This window comes from Enhydra lutris, unplaced genomic scaffold (genome assembly GCF_002288905.1).
Source record: "Enhydra lutris kenyoni isolate GAN:26980312 unplaced genomic scaffold, ASM228890v2 scaffoldscaffold38, whole genome shotgun sequence".
Classification (NCBI taxonomy): Eukaryota; Metazoa; Chordata; class Mammalia; order Carnivora; family Mustelidae; genus Enhydra; species Enhydra lutris.
Genome location: NW_019154122.1, coordinates 5,033,876 through 5,054,166, shown reverse-complemented (window position 1 = coordinate 5,054,166; position 20,291 = coordinate 5,033,876). Strand labels below are relative to the sequence as shown.

Genomic DNA, 20,291 nt, shown 5'->3' with positions numbered 1-20,291 from the left:
AGACTAGGAATGCCCCAAGGGCACCATCAAGGTCATTACAACAGGAGCCCCCATCTCTCATCCCCAAAGACTATGATTTGTCACCACTATAACAGACTCTGCATCGGCCTGACTCTCCCTTCAGGGCTACCCTTCTCCCCCTCGACATGGTCCTGGTGAGGCGACCGTTCTCTGTGCCCTAACACCACCACACCCTCTCGCCCATGCCCGGCTGCACAACTGGGCATGTGACCAGCCCGAACCAGTCACAGAAATATACATCTTCCGGACATAAGTCCCTAGTCCAAGAGCAGGCCCCCTGACCCAGACACGGCTGATCAGAATCTTTCCACAAGGGCTGGTTTAAGATGTGGTAAGAGACTGGGTCTCTTCCTCTTGGATCCCCATCTTTCCTGCCGTGCACAGAAAGCCTGCCTGGGTCGAAGCTGGCACCGCCAGGGAAGCGGAACCGAGAGGTGGAGAAGCGCACAGAAAGACGGCGTGCTCTACAGGAAGGTTTCCTGACCTCCGCTGTTATAATACGAAACATGGAAGATGGGAGAACCAAGTGACTCTGGAAGCCCAGTTACTGTTTTGTGGGCCCTTGAGGGCCCTTTGGTTGGAGGATCCCAGCGAGGGCCCAGGGAACCAGAATGCATGGCCTGGCCTCTGCGACTGAAGACGAAGCTTCGGTCCTTGGTCAGCGGGATGGACTTTCCCTCTGGTCTTTAGGACCATAAGTGCCTTTGAATGAGACCCAGAGCAGGGGAGAGTCCAAGAGAGAGACACAGAAAAGATCGCCTCCTGCGCTGACCCTCAGGTGGGAGGGAAGTAAAAGCCCAGGGCCCTATAGGGAGGCTGACCCGCAAGGCCCCCCCACCCCACACCAGGTCCCCAAGCCTCACCCCCTCCCCCACTGGCCTTACCGTGCCTGGTTCACCATTGTCTGCTGTGGAGGCTTTGCGGACTGCCTTGTTCTGTGGCCCTGTTGGAACTGCTGTGAGAAACACAAGCTGAAGTCACTGCTTCCTGGTCCCCAGTCCGCGGGCCAGAGGGCCAGGGTGGGCAGCACTTGCCCAAGCTCGCAGGCCCGGAGCGAGGGGAGCACACTGCCCAGGCCACAAGATGACTTTGGGAAACATACCAGGAGGGCTCAGATGCCAAAGCAGCCATTCTCCTGCTTCCCACAACCCAGCGGGCGGGAGAAACCCTGCTGACAGATGCCGGCGCTTGGGAAATGACTCAGAGACTGAACAAACATTCTCTGATGGGGTGCTCCCAGCTGTGAGGCCAGAGATAGACCTTCGAGACCACCTTCCCCAGCCCCTTCTTTGTGAAGATCCGGGACCAAGGCCCAGAGAGAAACAGTGACCTTCATAAGGTCACATGGAAATCAGGGCCAAAAGCAGAAGGTGAACCCATTTCTATCCCGGGTCCTGGGACTCGCGGCTCTGACTGGGACCCTGGTTCAGTCACTTCTCTATCTGAGGTTCCAGCTCCTTAGATGTCAAACAGGAGCGATCATCTTTGCCCTCCCCCGGAGTGCTGGGGGAGCTAATGAATGAAGATGGCGACAGTGACCAAACGTAGCACGCACTTGCCTCGGGCCGGCCATGGCGCTAAGGGCGTCACACGCATGAACACATGCCAAGCCACCCGGCGATTTTACAGAAGGTGCAGTTACTAATCCCCATTTCACAGATGAGGACACCGAGTCCCAAAGAGGCCACACAGGGAGCAGTGGAGCACAAATTCCAGCCCACATCTGTCTGACTCCAGAGCACACCACTTCTCTCTCGGGTCCCCACCGTCTTGGAGCCCCAGGGTCCCCCCTGTGGCTGCCGCACCCACAGCCAGCAAGCCCGGGGCCCCAGCTCCGGGTCAGCCCGCAGGAGGGCACGCTGTGCGGAGGAGGGCCGAGGGGACAGCCGAGCACCTGACCTACTGGGAGGCTGGTTTTTATGATGATGGGCTCGGGGATCTTCCAGAAGCCGTTGTCCTCGTCCCAGCAGGCCTCACGCCTTATCTTCTCCAGGTTGCTGTAGTTACAGTCCCGGCGGATGAGGGGCTGCACCTGCTCCAGGAGCTGCTGGAGGAGCATGGAGTCGCGCTCCTGCCGGCGGATGGTGGCCAAGTAATCGATCTTCTCCAGCTGGAACTCCGACTGCAGGTCTTTGATCTCCACCTCTGCTGCCCGGAGCTGAAAGCAAGGGGTCGGGGGCAGCAAGAGGTGAGCAGGGAAGACACCGAGCCATGTCACCATCTGCCCACCTGTAGCACCCACGGCCTGCGCCTCTAGCCGCCCACTCGCCATGCGGGCGCTGACCCGCCCATCCACCCACGTCCGCCGCCCATCTGTCCACTGGCACTAAATGAGCACCTACTGTGTCCATAGCCCTGCAGGAAACAGGAAAAGGACTCACTTATCAGCACCCCCTGCCGGCCCCTAGGATGATCCCGCACAAACACATTTTATCCAGGAGCCTCCGATAAAGTGCCACACATAACACTGGGGTTACCATGTCCTAAAAGGTCAGAAAGTTGTACAAATCCTTTTCCTGAGGGGAGTGGAGGCATCAACTCTCAGCCTCAGCAGTGATGGCTCTCCCATGACCACGGCCAAGTTATGAGGTGACAGATGTCGGACTTAAGAGGCAGAGACACCCCGATTTGACCATGGATTCCACACTTTTGTGATCTCCTGCCTGGGGCTGACTGAATGGAGATTCCCCCCAAGCACAGGTGACTCCCAGCTGCAACCATAACCCTGCTGTCCCTGAACCCCAAGACTCCTGGGTGCACCGTCTGTTTCCTTAAAGAGCAGGTAGAGTTTGGTTAGAAAAGAAGGATGTTTTCAGTTCACAGGGATGGTCATTACATGTAACCAGGCGAGAATGGATGCTGCCTGGTAGGACATAGGTGGGGAATTAATAATGCTCCATTCCTTAAGCTGGATGGTGGATACGTGCTATTAGGGTAAAAACTTTACATATTTTTTTACATCTGGAAAGATCTGGAATCCTTCACAGTGACTTTTGTAACAGATTTATTGAGATAGAATTCTCATGCCCTACAACTCACCCATTTAACATGTACAAGTCAATGGTTTCTAGTATATTCCAAGTAGTGCAGCCATCAGCATGGTCAGGTTTAGAACATCTCATGATCCAGAAAAGGTACTCATCCTCTGCTTCTCCCCAACCCCCAGCCCTATGCAACCACCAATCCACTTTCTGTTTCTCTAGATTTGCTTATTCCAGAAATTTCATATCAAAGTAATATACAATATATGATCTTCTGCGTGTGGCTTCTTGCACTTAACACTGTTTTCAAGGTTCATCCCTGTCAGAGCATGTGTCAGGACTTCCTTTTCTTATTTTTAAAGATTTACTTATTTATTTGAGAGAGACAGAGTGGGGGAGGGGCAGAGTGAGAAAGTGAGACTCTCAAGCAGACGCCCCGCTGAGCATGGAGCCTGAAGCAGGGCTCAATCTCACGACCCTAAGATCACGACCTGAGCTGAAACCAAGAGTCAGATGCTTAAATGACGGAGCCACCCAGGAGCCCCAGGATTTCATTCCTTTTTACTGCCAAATAATATTCCATCGTGTGGCTATACCACATTGTATTTTCCCTTCATGACTGTTTCCACTTTGAGGTTAGAATGAATATTGCTATGAACATTCGTGTACAAATTTTTCTGTGGCCGTATTTTCCTTTCTCTTGCTTGTAACTGCTGGGTCACAGGGTAACACTATGTTCAACCAATAGAGGAAATGCCGGACGATTTTCCAAAGCAGCTGAACCATTTTACATTCCCACCAGCAATGTATGAGGACAGTCATTTCTCCACCTCCTTGCCGATGTCTGTTACTACCTGTTTTATTACAGCTAACCCCCGTGGGTGTGAGAGGGTAGCTCTACACCATAGATGGTAGTTTTGTATTGGAGATTTGCGTTTCCCTGGTGGCTAATGATATTCAGCACCGAGTTTCTTGTGTTCATTGCCCATCTGTTTATCTTCTTTGGAGAAATGCCTGTTCAGATCCTTTGCCCATTTCTAAATTGGATTATTTGTCTTTTCATTCTTTTTTTTAATGTCTTTTTTGTCTTTTTATTATTTTTATATGTCATAAGGGTTCTTTATATATTCTGGATATAAGCACCTTATTGTGATATATTACTTGCAAATATTTTCTCTCATTCTATGGGCTGCATTTTCTCTTTCCTGATAGTATCCTTTGAAGCACAAAAGTTTTAATTTTGATTAAGTCCAATGTATCTATTTTTTTCCCTTTGTTGTTTGTGCTTTGGTATCATACCTAAGAAAGCAATGTCTAATTTATTTTTTTTTAAGATTTTATTTATTTACTTGAGAGAGAGTGAGGGAGAGAGAGAGAAAGAGCGAGAGAGAGAGAGAGAGAGAGAGAGCGCGCACAGAGGGAGAGGGAGAAGCGGACTCCCCACTGAGCAGGAAGTCTGACTCAGGGCTCCATCCCAGGACCCTGGGATCATGACCTGAGGCAAAGGCAGCTGCTTAACTGACTGAGCCACCCAGGTGCTCCAGCAGTGTCGAATTTAAGGTAACAAAGATTTACACTTTTGAGTTTTATAGTTTTAGCTCTTCCATTTAGTTTCTTGATCCATTTTTTAATTAATCTGTGTATATGGTGTGAGGTTGGGGTCCAACATCATTCTTTGCCATGCAGGAATCTAGTTGTCCCAGCACAAATTGTTGAAAAGACTGTAATTTCTTCACTGAATAATCTTGGCACCCTTGTCGAAAATCAACTGACTATAAATACGAAGGTTATTTACAGACTCTTAGTTCATTCCATTGATCTATATGCCTGTCTTCATACCAGTACCACACAGTCTGGATTACTGTAAACGTGTAGTATGTTTTGAAATAAAGAAGTGTGAGTCCTCCAACTTTGTTCTTTTCAAGATTGTTTTGACTATTCTGTCTCTGGAATTTCTATATGAACTTTAGGGTCAGCATGTCAGTCGTTGCAAAGAAGTCATTTGGGACTTTGATAGTGATTGCCTTGAGTCTGTAAAACAGTTTGAAGAGTATTCCCATCTAATCATTATTAAGTCTTCCAATCCATGAACATGGGGTCTTTCCATTTATTTAGGTATTCTTAATTTCTTTCAACAAGGTTTTATAGTTTGGGGAATATAAGCTTTATACTTCTTTTGTTAAATTTATTCCTAAGTATTTATTCTTTATTGATGTATTGTAAATGAAAATTTTTTAAATGTTTATTCTTTTTTCTTAAGATTTTATTCATTTATTTGAGAGAGAGAGAGCATGCACAAGCAGGGGGAGCAGCAAGTAAAGGGAGAGGGAGAAGCAGGCTCCCCACTGAGCAAGGAGCCCTATGTTGGGGTAGATTCCAGGACCCTGGGATCATGATCTGAGCCAAAGGCAGACACCCAATGACTGAGCCACCCAGCACCCCATGGAATTATTGTTTTTTTTTAATGTTTATGGATATTATATATTTTTATTTAAGTAGTCTCCACATCCAATGTGGAGGTTTAAACTCATGACTCTGAGATCAAGAATCTCATACTCTACAGACTGAACTAGCCAGGTGCCCCAAGGAATTGTTTTCTTAATTTTATTTGTAGATTGTTCATTGCAAGTGTGTAGAAATACAATTGCTTTTTGCTTATTGATCTTGTATTCTGCAACCTTGCTGAACTTGTTAATTGATCCTAGTAGGTAGCGTTTTTTGTGTTTTTTAAAGCAGATTCCTTAGGACTTTCTACATAAAAGATCATGTCATCTATAAATAGAAATAATTTTATCTATTCTTTTCCAATCTGAATGCCTTTTATTTCACTTTCTTGCCTACTACCCCAACTAGAACCTCCAGCCCAATGTTGAACAGAAGTGGTGAGAGCAGACATCCTTGTCTTGTTCCTAATCATAGGGGTAAAGCTTTCAATCTCTCCCCATTAAGTATGATGTTACCTGTGGACATTTCATAGATGTCTTTTATCAGAATGAATTAGTTCCCTTCTATTCCTAGTTTCCTGAGTGTTTTTACCATAATAGGTGTTAAATTTTTTTCATATACTTTTTCTGTATCATTAAGATGATTGCGTGGGTTTTGTCCTTTATTCTATTGATATGGTATATTACATTAATTGATTTGGGATACTAAACCAACCTTGCATTCCTATGCTAAATCACACTTTGGCATGATGTATAATTTGGTTTGCTAATATCTTGTGGAGCATTTTCTGTCTATATTCATAAGAAATACTAGTCTATAGTTTTCTTGTTATGTCTTTCTATGGTTTTGGTATCAGGTGATATGCGCCCCATAGAATAAGTTAAGAAGTGTTTCCTTCTATTTCACAATTATTTTTTTAATGTTTTTTAGGGGCACCTGGGTGGCTCAGTGGGTTAAGCCTCTGCCTTCAGCTCAGGTCATGATCTCCAGGTCCTGGGATCAAGCCCCACATTATTGGGGGGGGGGGTCCCTGCTCAGCAGGGAGACTGCTTCTCCCTCTCCCTCTGCTTCTCCTCCCTGCTCATGCTCTCTCTCTCTCTCTTTCTCTCAAACAAAGTCCTGGGTACCTAGGGATGATGGCAGCTACCTAAATCTGAATCTCTCCATGGAGACCCTCTGAAACAACACACAGAACAGGGAAAGAAAATGAAACCCCCTCCGCCCAGCCTACACCAGCAGGTCCAAAATACCAGAAGTCCAGCAGAGAGCTGGAGGGCCTGCCCCACAGCGGGAGGAGTGGAAAGCACCCAGCAAAGTGTGGAAGGGGGAGGGCAAGGTGCTGGAAGGCAGATAACATCACTCCCCCAATGAGAAAGCCCTACTTTGAGCAGGGAAATACTGAGGATAGATCGGATACTGCAAAACCCAGAATGCACTGGAATGCAGGTCGGTCTCTGCAAATCTCTGGAGAGACCGAGGGGTGAGTCTCTACAAGGCATTGCTTCTGGACAGTGTTTAGAAGTGGGAGACCCCTTGAGGTGCAAAATAAAAGTCTGCAGAAACAAGAGACCCCTCCCACTGAAAGAGAGATTGAGAGGAAAGAGTGGACCCAAAAATGAGAGCGAGATTTGGAAGGGAAAGTCTCGACCCCTGTGATTTCCACCCCTTAGGACATGCCCGTAACTATGTTCCTCTTCCACAGCAAAAAGGACTTTGCAAATGTAATTAAGGTTATTAATCTGTTGACTTTAAAACTGGGAGATTATCCTGGATCACCTGGTGAGCCCACTGTAAACACGTGGTGTGACCAAGGGGTGTGGAGAACCAGGCAAAGGAGAAGTGATGCTTTAGATGAAGGAGAGTCAGAGAGCTGAAGCCTAGGAGGGGTCGGCCCCGGCGGTCTCTGAGGGGGCCAGGGGGCAGGCGGCCTCTAGAAACAGAATGACCCCCAGTGGACAGCCAGCAAGGACATGGGATCCTCAGTCCTACAGCCGCATCAGCCTGAGTCCTGTCAACAACCTGACTGACCCTGGAAACGGATTCTTCCTTAGAACCTCTGAGGAAAACCAGCCCTGCCCACACCTTGGTCCCAGCCATATGGAATTCTAAGCAGAGGAGTAAGTCATGCTAGAGCTGGACCGTGACCCAAAGAACTGTAAGATAGTAAGTTTTTTGTTCTTTTAGGCAACTCTATCTGTGGTGACAGCTAACTCCCACAGCAATAGGGGACAGTCTATTTAATACTGCACTTCACTACAGGAACAGAAGAGTGTGCTGTCGACTGAGCAAACCCAGCCAGCTGCCCAAACCCTCACCTCTGCTTTCAGCTGGTCCTGAAAGTGCAGAAAAACAAGACACTGCAAAATACACAGAAAAGAGCAGAAGTAGCTAATCAAAGCTGCTCTTTGAAGAAAGAGGAAATGAAAATCAAAGCATTTCAGAAGAAAATCCCCCCCCCAAAGCATGAGCACATAGAACCAAAATATAACCCAACATCCCAATGTGCATAAAATTTCCTTCAGTTCACACATATGAACATTTCAAATCAGCAATCCAGAAACCTTAAAGTGGAAACGGACAGAAACGAAGAAGGTATAAAATGGGACGTTTAACCAAACTCCAGAAAGAATTTTTCAAAACTTAGGTGCACAGATGAGATTACAAGATATCCCAGGAAGAACAAATGTGGCTGAAAATATAAAAAGGGTATTAAGAAAAAGCACGAAAATAACCAAGAAAATGTAAACACTACAGAGGTTCAAAGAGGGAAAAAGCATAGGGACGCCTGGGTGGCTCAGTTGGTTAAGCAGCTGCCTTCGGCTCAGGTCATGATCCCGGCGTCCTGGGATCGAGTCCCACATCGGGCTCCTTGCTCATCAGGGAGCCTGCTTCTCCCTCTGCCTGCCATTCTGTCTGCCTGTGCTTGCTCTCTCTCCCTCTCCCTCTCTCTGACAAATAAAAAAAAAAAAATTTTAAAAAAAAAAAAAAAAAGAGGGGAAAAGCATCAGCTTCTGCTTTGGTGAGATCTTTGGGTGAAAGGTGTCAGCTGGGGATGAGAGGTGCCCTGCGGTTGGCCGAGGGGGAGGAGTCAGGGGCCAGAGCCCCTGGGGGTGTGCCGAGGGAAGCAGATGGTAGCTCCTCCCCTGTTGTCCTCACTCCCCGTGCTCAGTCATATTTACTTCCCTTCTTCTCCTGGAGCCACTACGCTCATATTGGGTACTGGTCCCTCCCCCAGCCTGGAAGGCTCTGCTTTGCGGTACAACCTAGCCCCACCTTTCCTAAGGTTCAGGTTCCACTTCAGAAGCCACCAGCTCCAGAGAACGTCCCTGCCCCCCACCCAAGGTGGCCTCCGGGAACTTCTAGGGTTCTGCTAATGCTCAGTTCCCCAGTGCGGGTGCTGGTTCTATGGGTGCGTTCACTTTGCGGAAATGAGCTAAGTTGCGTACTTGTGATTTGCACGTGTGTACCTCAATCCAAGAAAAAAATCAAAATAAAGCCACCTGATGTGGAAAACAAAGGCAGAAGAAAAATGATTAAATTTCCTTACTGCCTACAGCCCATGGACATGTCCTTGAAACAGGCAAAGGGACATTCCTCTAGGAGCTCAGCTGCCTCGATGTTGACACTTTGTTTAAGGGCAAGAGGCGATCCTAGCCTGATCCCCACCCCCGACGCCCACCAGGATCCTGGAAGCCTACTTTAACATATAAAAATTCCTTTGGAAACTTCCTTTATCTCTACCCGCCAAGATACGTGCTGGCAACTGTCCCCCAAGCCTATGGCCCACCGATACACACCTGAAAGGTCCATGACTCGGGTGTTACTAGATGGTCATGAATGACCTTTCCCCAACAATAGCTAGCCCCCTCAAGGTCCTGGAACCTTGCTTCCAAAATTCCTCGGAGGCTCATGCTATCCCAGCAGGCCACTCCTCCTGGCCCCGGTGCAGCTCTTTCTGCCCACAGGTCCTGTGCCCGTGCTTTGATAAGGCCACCTTTCTGCACCAAAGACGTCTCAAGAATTCTTTCTTGGCCGTCGCCTTTGAACCCTGACGTCTTTCCGACATCACCACCCTCCCCCAGAGTTCCCTTCACGGCACGATCACAGTCTGGCCCTAGCCCACGTGTTTCTCTGCTGTCCCATTTGTTGCACACACTCGCCCAGCACAGCAGACACACGTCGGTCACCGGGACGGTCTCCAGGGCAGGCAACGCATACAGCAGGCACCTGATAAATGCCCCTGTGCGGAGTTACGGCTGGCGGCTGGGGCCAGCGGGGCGTGCGCCAGGGCCTCACCTTCCGCTGCATCCTCTCCAGCAGCTTGCTTTTGGCCCGCACCTCCTCCTGGATGGAGTCGTAGACGTTGAGCAGCACCCAGTCGCCGCCGTCCTCGTCCGAGTTCTGCAGGGCCGCCACCAGCTGCTTCTTGCGCTCGTCCGCGTACCGCTTCCTGCGTTTGTGCTTCTCCTTCAGGTCCTTGTTCTTGGCCTGCTCTCCCCCTACCACCTGCTGCTCCAGCAGCTGCAAACTGCAGGTGGGGAGAGGAAGGCACGTGTCAGTGGGGCGGGGCCGTCACCAGGTGTTCACTGTCCAGCCGACATCGTGGGGTCCACGCAGCCACTCCTCATGGACACGGGCTCGGGCTCAGAGAGGCGAAGCCTCTGACTGGGGTCAGACCCCGGGGGTTCCAAGAAGAGCCACCCAGTCCTGTGCGCCCAAGAGGACGGGCAAGCATCTCCCTGCGGGCCAGAGCTGACCCAGCCTACCACCTGCCCCGGGCCTCCCAGAGCCGAGGGTCCCCACAGCGCACAGGCTGGCGGCCGTGCTCCCTGGTACCCCGCGGGACCAGAGCAGCCCAGTGTTCATCGTCTCCCTCTGCAGCCCCCCAGCCAGCTTGCTCCAGGTTTCCCCACTGTGCATTCTCCAAACAGCCAGGCTGCTCCCCCATGCCGCGCTTTTGGGGCACCCTGTAACTCGATGCCTTCCTGAGGCTTCTGGCCTTCAAACCCCATTCAGGGTGAGCTAAGCAAAGCTACTCTAAGAAACGGAAAACAAAAGCTTCTGTGAAGGCTTCCCGGACCATACTCCGGACCACACCCAGACCACGGCCAAGGGCGTGGAGAGTTTTTTCCGGGTCTGACGCTTGGCAGGCGTGGTCTCCTTTGACCCTCATGATGAGCTTCTCAAACTGGAGCTCTTATTATCACCCATTTTGTAGATGAGAAGCTAAGGCACAGGGAGGTTTAACGTTGGCTCCGGTGGTAGAGGTAGTGGTGAAGGTGGATGGGAACCCAGACAGTGGACTGCACAACCCACTGGCTTCTCACACTACAGAATCTGGCCCTCCCTGGGCCTGGGTAGCTGGTCCCTCTGGACCATGGGCTCCCTGCAAGCCAATGCGGTAGCTCATTCATCCTGTGTCCTAGTTCCCAGCCCGCAGCCCATGCTTGGTTCACGTTTGAACCGTGGACTATAGGACTGGGTTTGCCACTGCTAAGAGGAGGCTGAACCCTGGCCATGGAGCTGACCATCACGGAGGTGACCCTGATTCTCATTTACAGAAGTGAGAACCAAGGCTCAGAAATGTTAAGTGGCTGGCACAGAGTGAAGACAGCCCAGCGCCCCAGGAGGGTGGCCTCTGAGGGTGATCAGGGTGGCTTGTCCCCAGGGTGAGCCGGTCTCGCAACAGGAGGGCACACTGGGAGCTGAGAAAAGCCTGCATCATTCCACCCTGGGATTCCTGAGAATGCCAGGCAGGCAACAGTCCCTTCCCTTTCTCCTGGAGCACCTGTGCCCCAGCAGGTGCCTGAGGGAGTCTGGTGGCACCTGTAAGGTTCCCCCGGGGCAGAGCACTGCCCGCCCAGCTGATGGCACCATCCCTGCCCCTTGCTCCTAGAGAGAGGAGTGGGGCCTCTCCAGCCTCATCAGGCAGGGGAGTGGAGTGGAGGCTCAGCTCTCCAGGAGCTCCCATCCCCAGGCCTGGCCACAGCACCTCCCTGTCCTGCCACGGGGCCCTACCAGCCCCACGCCCCAGCACTTACCGGGCAAGCACCTGCTGCTGGTCCACGACAGGCAGCAGGTCGTCAGTCAGCACCGCCACCTCCACGCCCACACTGTCCCTTCTCACACTGGTCGTGCCCAGCAAGGGCTGAAGCTGAGCCTCCAAGGCCATCTGGGCCTCAGTCTCAGCCCCGACGCCAGGTTCTGCTGCCGGCACCACCTCCTCGGCCACTTCTGGGCCCAGGTCAACCTCCTGAGCACAAAGAGAAAGCAAGATGGAGGCAGAGAGGCCGACCCCTAGACGCACACTCCCGCGGCCTCAGTCCCAGATGGCAGCAGCAGGGTCCCTCATGGCCCAGGATCGGTTACTTCGGGCTCAGAGCCACCCAGTACCTGGTCAGGTTCCTACCCCACCATTTCCTCCAACACCCGGAAACAGTTTCCTTCCTGCCCTCCTGCCCCTGGGGACCCAGCCTCCCCACGGCAGCTGGGGCAATTTTCTCCAAATACAAATCCATGACAGCCCTTTCCCGGGGAGAACCCTGCACAGATTCTCAGCACCCTGGCAGTAAAATCCAGCTTCTTCCATGGCCTTTGTGCCCTCCGTGCCTCTCTCTGCCTTCCCCCTCCCCCACCGTGTCCACCCAGCTGCTTCTTTGGCCTCGTTTTTCTATTGCTGAGAAAGTCGAGCTCTTCCCGGGCACAGGACTTTGGCACATGCCATCCCCTGGCCTGATGCTCTGCCCTGGCCCCTTCTTCCTGCTTGTGTCCCCTCTCAATGTCACCTTACAGCCAGTGCACCCCAGGCCACCCCATCTCCCATCCACTGAGAACCTCAAGTATGCCAGCTCCTACCCAGTGATCCAGTCCAGAGGCTGGGAGATAATTTTCTCTCTCCACACATGTGGGTAGATTTAAAGCCTTGCTCTCATTCTCCATGTCCTCTTGTGCTTTCTTAAGCAGAAGAGAGAAGGGAGGGCTCTGAGAGCAGCAGTGTTCAACATGGGACCCAGGTGGTTCCCTGCCAGAGCCTCGGGACCCCCGCTTCCGCCCAGCAGCCCTCGCTCTCAGCACACACCAGGGCCTCCTCACTCTAGACAGGCTGCCAAGGCCAAGTGAAGTCTAAGAGTTGCCGAGCAGTGACCTCTTAGTCACAGCAGTAATAAGAGGTAGGCCTGCTTTGTGACGGGCCGGGTCCGATAAGCTGGGGGTGGGCTGGGTTCACAGCCCCTGTCTTGGGGATGAGGACACTGAGGTCCAGAGTGCCACAGGAAGACCCAGGCTCCTGGGACTCCTCCTCTGACCTGAGGGTCTGGACCCGGGGGGGAACTCACAGTCCCGGGCAGGAGGAAGTCAGCTGCCTCAGCTTCAGACCTAACGACACCAGGCCCCAGCAGATCCGTCAGGGAGGGGTGCTGGCAGGAGGATGGGGTTGGGGAGGGAGAGGGACAGTGGGCCAGAATCATCTTCCCCTCCCTGACCTCCCCTTCAGTGCCCCATGCCCCCAGCCCGGCGCCTCACCAAGCCACCACCTCCTGCTGCTTGTCACCGCTGAGGGGACCACTGGGGAGCAGGGGCGAGAAGAGGAGAGAACAGGGAAGAGAGAACGCAGAAGGGAGCGAGCTCGGGGAGCATCAACTGTGGTACCTGAGGTAAAGCACACATCAGCACCCCCATTTTAGAGAAGAGGAAACCGAGGCCCAGAAAGCTGACTGCTCGAGCTCATACAACTCTGTGAGTGGTTGCGCCGGGGTTTAACCCGGGTCTGTCCAGCTCAAAGGCCTGTGCTCTTTACACACACACAGGAAAGGAAAGGAAAGCAAAGGAAAAGGAACACAAGGGAGAGAAGGGGAAGGGAATTTAAACCAGGAGAGTGGAAAGGGGAGAAGCACCCAGCAAAGCGGCAGGATGGCAGGGCAAGCCCCGCCGGACGCGGGGGGTGGAGTCGGGGGGGGGCGGTCCCTGAAAGGTGGCAGCCTTCCCGCAGCCTCCAGCCTCCTCCGGCTCCTTCCTTCGGGGCCTAGAAGCTAGTGTAACCACGACAACTCAGCAAACCCCCCAAGTGGGTGTCCCTCCATTAGCAGAACAGGTGCCCACCCGGCAGAGCCTCCTGTCTCCATCCCTACTTCCCCACCGATGAGCCGAGACAAGGCTTCTGCGGCCGCCAAGCCCAAGCTCCCGCACGGACCGGACCTGACCATCAGCACCTGCCCCAGCGACCTGCGTGCCTACCGCCCCTCACCCCCGCCAAGCTCTGCCTGCTGCCTTTCTGCACATCTCGTGTGATATCAGCTACCTGTGTGGGGAGCCTGGGGGTGGCCGCCTGGGGCACCTCGGCCCCCCCCACCGCGGAGGAGAGCCTGGCCAGCTTGGCTTCCACCTCGGCGAACGGGTCGTGCAGGCTGGGGAGCAGGCCCAGCGCCGCCAGCCGTGGCTGCTCGTCCTCGGGGACCGGCCCGGCCCACCGCGGGGCTCCGGCGGCCTCCCAGCTGAGGTCGTGGTCCAGGAGGGAGCTGCCCACGGCCTCCGCCTCGGGCGCGGAGAACTCCACGTTGGAAGGCTCCTGGGGCGCCGGGCAGGCCTCGGACATGGAGGTGTCCTCGAGCGTGGAAGACTCATCGGATCCCAGAGATGCCTCAGACTTGGAGGTCTCCGCCGTGGGCAGCTCCTTGAACCCCGGAGAAACCTCAGTCTTGGAGACATCCTCGCCGGCCAGAGTGCGCGGCGTGGAGTGGATCTCAGGCTTCGTGGCCAGCTCGCAGTGGAGGGGAGGGGAGGACTCCGGCCAGCTGACAAACTCTGCCCTGGACGTGCCCTGCGCCTTGAGGACCTCCGCCTTGAGGACCTCTGCCTTGAGGACAGCCTCTGCAAATGTAAATTCCTTTCAGCGTCTGACAGAGGACGACGGTGACCCCCTGGGGGCCGGCCCCAAGCACTTAGTCTCTGAAGGGCAGGCTTAAGAGCCAGAGCCTCCCAGACCCCCAAATACTAGCCTCCCATCTCTGCCCTTTCCTCTGTCAGAACTCAGACCCCTCTCCTGCCTCCTCTTCCAGGAAGTCTTCCCTGACCAGCACCAGGAGCTCTCTATTCTCGGACCTCCCCGGCCTTCAGCTGCCTTCGGGCTGCTCTTCACATAGAAGGTGACTGCCCTGTGGGTCTTGTGGCCTCCGAGGCCGAGAGCTCCCGCTCAGCAAGTAGACTTCACACCCGAGACCCGGAGTGGGGACCTCTACAGAGCACCCCTGCTCAGGGCTCTCGTCCACAGGAAATGCTAGCTCCATGGGAGATGAAGGAACACTACGAATGATCATTAGACCAAATAAAACCACCTGGAGGCCTAACATTCAAACTGGACTAGAGGAACACTCTGAAGGACAGAACATGCTAGAACCTGCCCTTCCCTCTCCTCTGGATCTGCCAGCGTGGACGAGACTACAGTCCCACAGGCCTCCTCAGGGCTCCCAGCTCATGGGCACTACAACCACTCACTTCTTTGTCTCTGTGTCATGGGCTGGAGACACATTCCCTTTGCTGAAAGAGGACATCCTCTCCCTAGTTCAGCAGCCAGAAGCTCTCCAAGCCTCAGTGTGCACCTTGGCAATGTGAGGACTCAGCGTGTCCTCACTCACTGAGGGAGTACCCAGCACCCAGCACCGCCCACGCAGCAATGCCCAATAAATGGTACCCACGATGTGACCAATACCGTCGTCATGACAAGGGGGGTTTTATAGTATTTGGGTGAGTACTAGGAAGTCTGAGCTGCCTGGCAGCACAGGTGTTTGGAGGATAGTGGTAGAGTAGAACATTCTAGAATGTCAAAAAGACAACAAAAATCTTCAGCAAGGAAGAACTTCTTGCTAGTAATTGAATCCTTATTTTGGAATGTGGTTGCTTTGTTCACAGAGCGGCTCAAAAATGAGAGGAGACCAGAAAATGCAGAAGCAGGAGGAGGGAACTTACCCATGAAATATGGGTGATACGTTGTAATGCTAAGTCAGCCTTGGGCCCCAGCCTGGGGCCAAGGCTTCACAGATGCAATGCTGGGTGGGTGAGAACACTGCCTGGGTTCCAATCCTGACTCACTTCACCAGCTGTGTGACCATGGACAAATCACTCACCCTCTCTGTGCCTCAGTTTCCTTACCTATAAAATGAGCCTCATGGCGGTACCTACCTGGCTAGGCTGTCGTAAGGAGTAACTAGAACTGAGCCTGGTGCATAGGAAGTGCTCTATGAATGTCAGTTAGTAAAATGGGGAGGGGGAACCAGCTGGCCACCCTCCTGACAGCCCGGGTCGGGTGCCCACCTGTCTCCTTACGCAGGTTCTCCTCCAGTGTGGACAGCTTCACATCGTAGGAGTTGCGCATGGCAGTGATGTCCTCCTCCAGCCGGGCCCTGGACTCCTGCTCCGCCTCATAGTCAGCCCTCAGCCGGGCCAGGCGCTCCTCATACTCCTGGGAGCGGGAATGGGGGTGGGAGAGAGAAGACACAGTGTGGGGGGCGGGGAGGTCCAGGCAGCATCAGACCACAGTTCGCCTTCTCTGTCATTCAAATAACCCAGGAAATAGCAATAAGCCAAAAGACCTAAGTTAAAATTACCTACACAACACGGGACGAAATTGGCTGCTGTGGGCCCTTCTGAAGTTTATCCGCATTTTTTAAAAGATTTGATTTATTCATTTTATTTTTTTTTTATTAAAGATTTTATTTATTTGACAGAGAGACACACACAGCGAGAGAGGGAACACAAGCAGGGGGAGTGGGAGAGGGAGAAGCAGGCTTCCTGCTGAGCAGGCAGCCCAACATGGGGCTCGATCCCAGGACCCTGGGATCATGACCTGAGCTGAAGGCAGACGCTTAATGACTGAGTCACCCGGGCGCCCCTTTATTTATTCATTTTAGGGAGGGAGAGAGAGAGAGAGAGAGAGAGAGGAGGAGGAGAGGGGAGAGGGAGAGGGAGATCATTTCCAGCAGACTCCCCGCTGAGCACAGAGCCCTACATGAGACTCGATCTCGTGACTCTGAGATCATGACCAGAGCTGAAATCAGGAGTCGGACACCCAACCAACTGAGCCACCCAGGCGCTCCTAGACTGTGCTTCAGTGGCTTCCTACATTACTGGGCAAAATCTAAGCCTCTCGACTTGACCGAGTCCCCAGAGATCTGGACAGCCCACCCCATGACATATACCCCACACTGGGCACATGGGCCACTTTCCACTCTTCGACAGGCCCATGTTCCCCTGCCTCAGAGTCTTCTGCCCTCATCCCCCAGCAATCTCTTCCTTCAGGCCTCAGCTCAATAACACCCCCTCCAAGCAGCCCTCCCTGACCACCCTCTCAGACAGCACCGTCCCCTCCTGCAGCCTCAGCACCTAGCACAGAGGAGGGAGGGGCTCTGGGCAAACTCCTGAGTCCATGAGTGCCTGGAGCCCACCGCTGGCCTGGCCAGAAGGATAACCGGACCGCTCTGGCTTCCAAGCACACCTCCCATGGGCAGGGCCGGGGTTCAGGCTGATGAGAGTACGTGACCTCCCGTGTTGTCGAGCTGCCCCTGAGAAAGCCAGACGGACAGGCCGGGGGAGGGGAGGGACAGCCCCTGTGCACACACCCACCTCACCAGGACCCTTCCAGGACAGAACCCAGAGTTCTACGACGGCACAGACTCTATGACCCGGGCTCTCGGGGAGGGACAGAGGATCATTAATATGTGACTGAGCATTCTGTGGCACACCTGAGATGCATCTGAGTCCCAGGGCCATACGTAGGGCTGCTGGGGCCCAGGGAGGTGACTTGCCCAGAACCACACAGCTCTCCAGTGGCCACAGGAGACCTCCTATACCCCATCTGCTTTCTCACTGCCCCTCCGCCCCCTGCCCTGGCTTCCTCTCCTCCCCAGCAGGGACTTGGGCCCTACCCTACACTCATCCTTCAGCAAGCTCTACCCAGCCCCCTCCACAGTTCCCTCCCTGCACGGCCCTGACCCCAGTGTCACCCTGGCTCAGCCTTGTCACACCTACACAACCAGCAAGACCTGGCTGGAGATGCAGGTGCGTGCATGTACACACTCACGTGCACAGTGTGCACACACACACGCACACACACACATACAGCAGTACCAACTTCCAGTCCCAGTGGTACATGTGTGACCCTGAACCACAGAGGGCCTCTTACGCTGCCATGCGCCCCTCCTGTGTCCTTCTGCTCTCCCTCCCTCTGCAACCCTCCACCTCTCCATTTCCCATCTCCTGCTTCCCAGAGAACACTGAAGCATGCCCTCGTCATCCCAGCCCACACCTTCCCGTCTACCTGCAGATCCACCCGAAAGCTCTTTGTCCTGCGACAGTAGACAAACCATGTGAAGCCAAGCCACCCGCTTAGTGACTGTGCTCTTTCCATCCCTGTCTCCCTCCCGCAGCGCAGACTTCTTTCAAGATCACCCCCAGCAGTTACAGAATGTGCTCTGATACTCGACACAGAACAACTCTCCCATGGCCCCTCGTGGACCCCCAGCTACAGGGTCCAGTGCCAGCAGGGGCTTGGAAAATGCCTGCCAACCCAGCCCCCCGAGTCCTGCTTGGTGCTAGTTCCACGGTCCCATGATGAGAAGATGCCCAAACAGTCCCCGAGAGCTTAAACAGCCTGTCCTGGGGCACGGAGCCCACCAAGAACTGGGCTTGCAGATTGGAAAAGCTGGATGGACCCAGGAATCTTCTGGTCCAAATCTCCCCTTCCCTGGTGCAGCTGGGAGACTGAAGCCCATGGAGTCACATCTCCCACTCGTGGCAGAGCCCACCTGGCCCCGTACCCTCGCCGCCCCACACAGGGGCCACCCCCTCACCCTGAGAGTCCTGACTGGTTCCAGGTGGGAAAGGAAAGCACGGTTCCAGGCACATAGTAGGTGCTCAATAAATATGAGGGGATCATACGTGAAATGGGAAGGAAGGCGAGAGGGAAGACAGACACCTTTGACTCTTCCTCCAAGTGTGGCTCACAGAAGAAACAGCAGGGCCTGAGAGGACACTTGGTGGTGGCCACGGGCAGGGGTGGGGGGGAGATGCTCGGATGCAGCAGCCACGGGGCTATTCCGGGAAGACAAGGCCAGCGACCGCCATCCCCGGCGGAAGGACCTGCCAGTCACTGGCTCCCTGAAGCCGCCAGCCCAGAGCAGAGTCTCCTCTCTGGTGACGCAGGGGGGATGGCGGCGCCCTGCTCCTCGGCCAGGGTACCTGTCCCACCCAACCAGGCTCCCTCAGGGGGAACAGCTGTCATGGGTAGCCTTTAGGGACTCTGGCCAATTTCTCCCAGCCCTTCAGCCCACAGGACTCAGACTCCCAAGACTTACCTAGTCTGCCCCTCAGAAGCTGGGCCCCAGAACCCCACAGCCTCACCAGAGCTCCCAGGGGCCCCAGGGCTTATCACTGAGTTTATAATTGAGGGGCAGAGGCCCAGCTGCGGACACATCCAGGGACGCAGTCCCTGCAGAGCTGTCCTAGTCTGGCATCCTTCTCTGCCAGGAAAATGCCAGTGTCCCACTCCATGCTCAGGTCTCTGAATGGGGCCCTCAAATGGCAGGGATTTCCAGAAACCAGCAGGGCCTGGAGTCAGGACGGAGCCTAAGCCGGGAGTTAGGGGCTCTGCTGAGTCTGGGTGTGTAAGCCCCCCACTAGGGATCAGCTCGGTATCTGTAAACCAGGGCACTGTTACCTGGCCTGCTGGTTCCCAGAAATACTGGAAGGCACACATGGGGAGAATGAGGGGCCCCCAGGAGACAGCTTTTTCTGGGAGGCCAACACCCCATTTACCCACTGGTCAAATGAGTGCTGGGCCTCCCCACTGTCCAGCCAGGGCACCCGGCTCTCAGCCTCTGACTTGTGGGCACCTGACGAGGTGACCAATTCCTTTCGCTCCGTCCCCTCTGCCCAGCTTAAGCTGTTCCCACCACCAGGAAGGCCTCCATTTCCAGCAACCCACAGCCACCCCCCTTCCTACAGTATGGAAGAGACAGCACCCCTGCAGACACCCCACAGCTCTCCCTGTGCTCCCCATGTTAGGCCCTGATGAGGGATGGATTGCATTCTGGAGTCAGGACCTGAGTTCAAATCCCACTCAGACTCTCCTTAGCTGGGTGACCTTGGGCGAGTCACGGCACCTAGCTCCAAAAGGGAGACTGAGGTACCAAGCCCACGATTCTGTTGGGGGTAAAATGATATCATTCGGCAGATGCTCTCCTGCTGGGCCTCACCTGCCTGCCTTTCTCCCACCTACCCCCGGGTCTCACCTCCCGGATCAGCTGCTTCTCGGCCTCTGTATCAGGCTGGATCACCGGTGGGGGCGCCAGCTTCTCCTCAGTCTGGACAGCATTTAGGGGGGTCTGACTGGACAGCAGGTCTGGGAGAGAGACAGAAGGGAGGGCTGTGACCAAGCTGCACAGAGTCTGTGAGAACCAAGCCAAAATCTGGAAAGAGACAACCACAGACTTAAGCAAAACACACTTCACAGCATTGAGTTTCTTCCAAGCCCATCTCTATGTAAAATACTAATTTACTCAGTCATTCAACGAATATTTCTTGAGCACCTGCATGTTCTAGGCACTGGCGACCCAGCATTAAACAAAACAGACAACACTCCACACCCACACGGAGTTTTCAAACAGAGGAAGAAGGTACACACAGTAAATAAGCAAAATGCTAACATGTTATAAGCGGATGTGTTCTAGCAAGAGAGAGAAAGCGGGGAGGGTGCTCAGGAGTAAGAACAAAGGGGGGGGCAATTTAAACAGTGTGTTCTGGGAGGACATCTTAGATAAGGTAAGGCAAAGGCAGTGACCTGAAGGAGGTGGGAGA

General features: G+C 53.8%; 1 protein-coding gene across 2 annotated transcripts in view; it reads right to left on the bottom strand.

Annotated features, from left to right (window-relative positions):
- LOC111154788 (kinesin family member 17) overlaps positions 1-20,291 on the bottom strand; it is a 39,675-nt gene that overhangs the window by 1,662 nt on the left and 17,722 nt on the right. Inside the window, exons 6-13 of one of the 2 annotated variants that reach the window (XM_022514700.1) lie at positions 19,727-19,836; positions 15,753-15,900; positions 13,744-14,312; positions 12,782-12,862; positions 11,489-11,700; positions 9,744-9,975; positions 1,921-2,179; positions 906-976 (exon numbers count right to left, since the gene is read on the bottom strand). In XM_022514700.1, coding sequence (XP_022370408.1) covers positions 906-976; positions 1,921-2,179; positions 9,744-9,975; positions 11,489-11,700; positions 12,782-12,862; positions 13,744-14,312; positions 15,753-15,900; positions 19,727-19,836 — 1,682 coding nt within the window. The remainder of the gene's footprint in view (positions 1-905; positions 977-1,920; positions 2,180-9,743; positions 9,976-11,488; positions 11,701-12,781; positions 12,863-13,743; positions 14,313-15,752; positions 15,901-19,726; positions 19,837-20,291) is intronic. The other variant, XM_022514699.1, reaches the window with a different exon arrangement.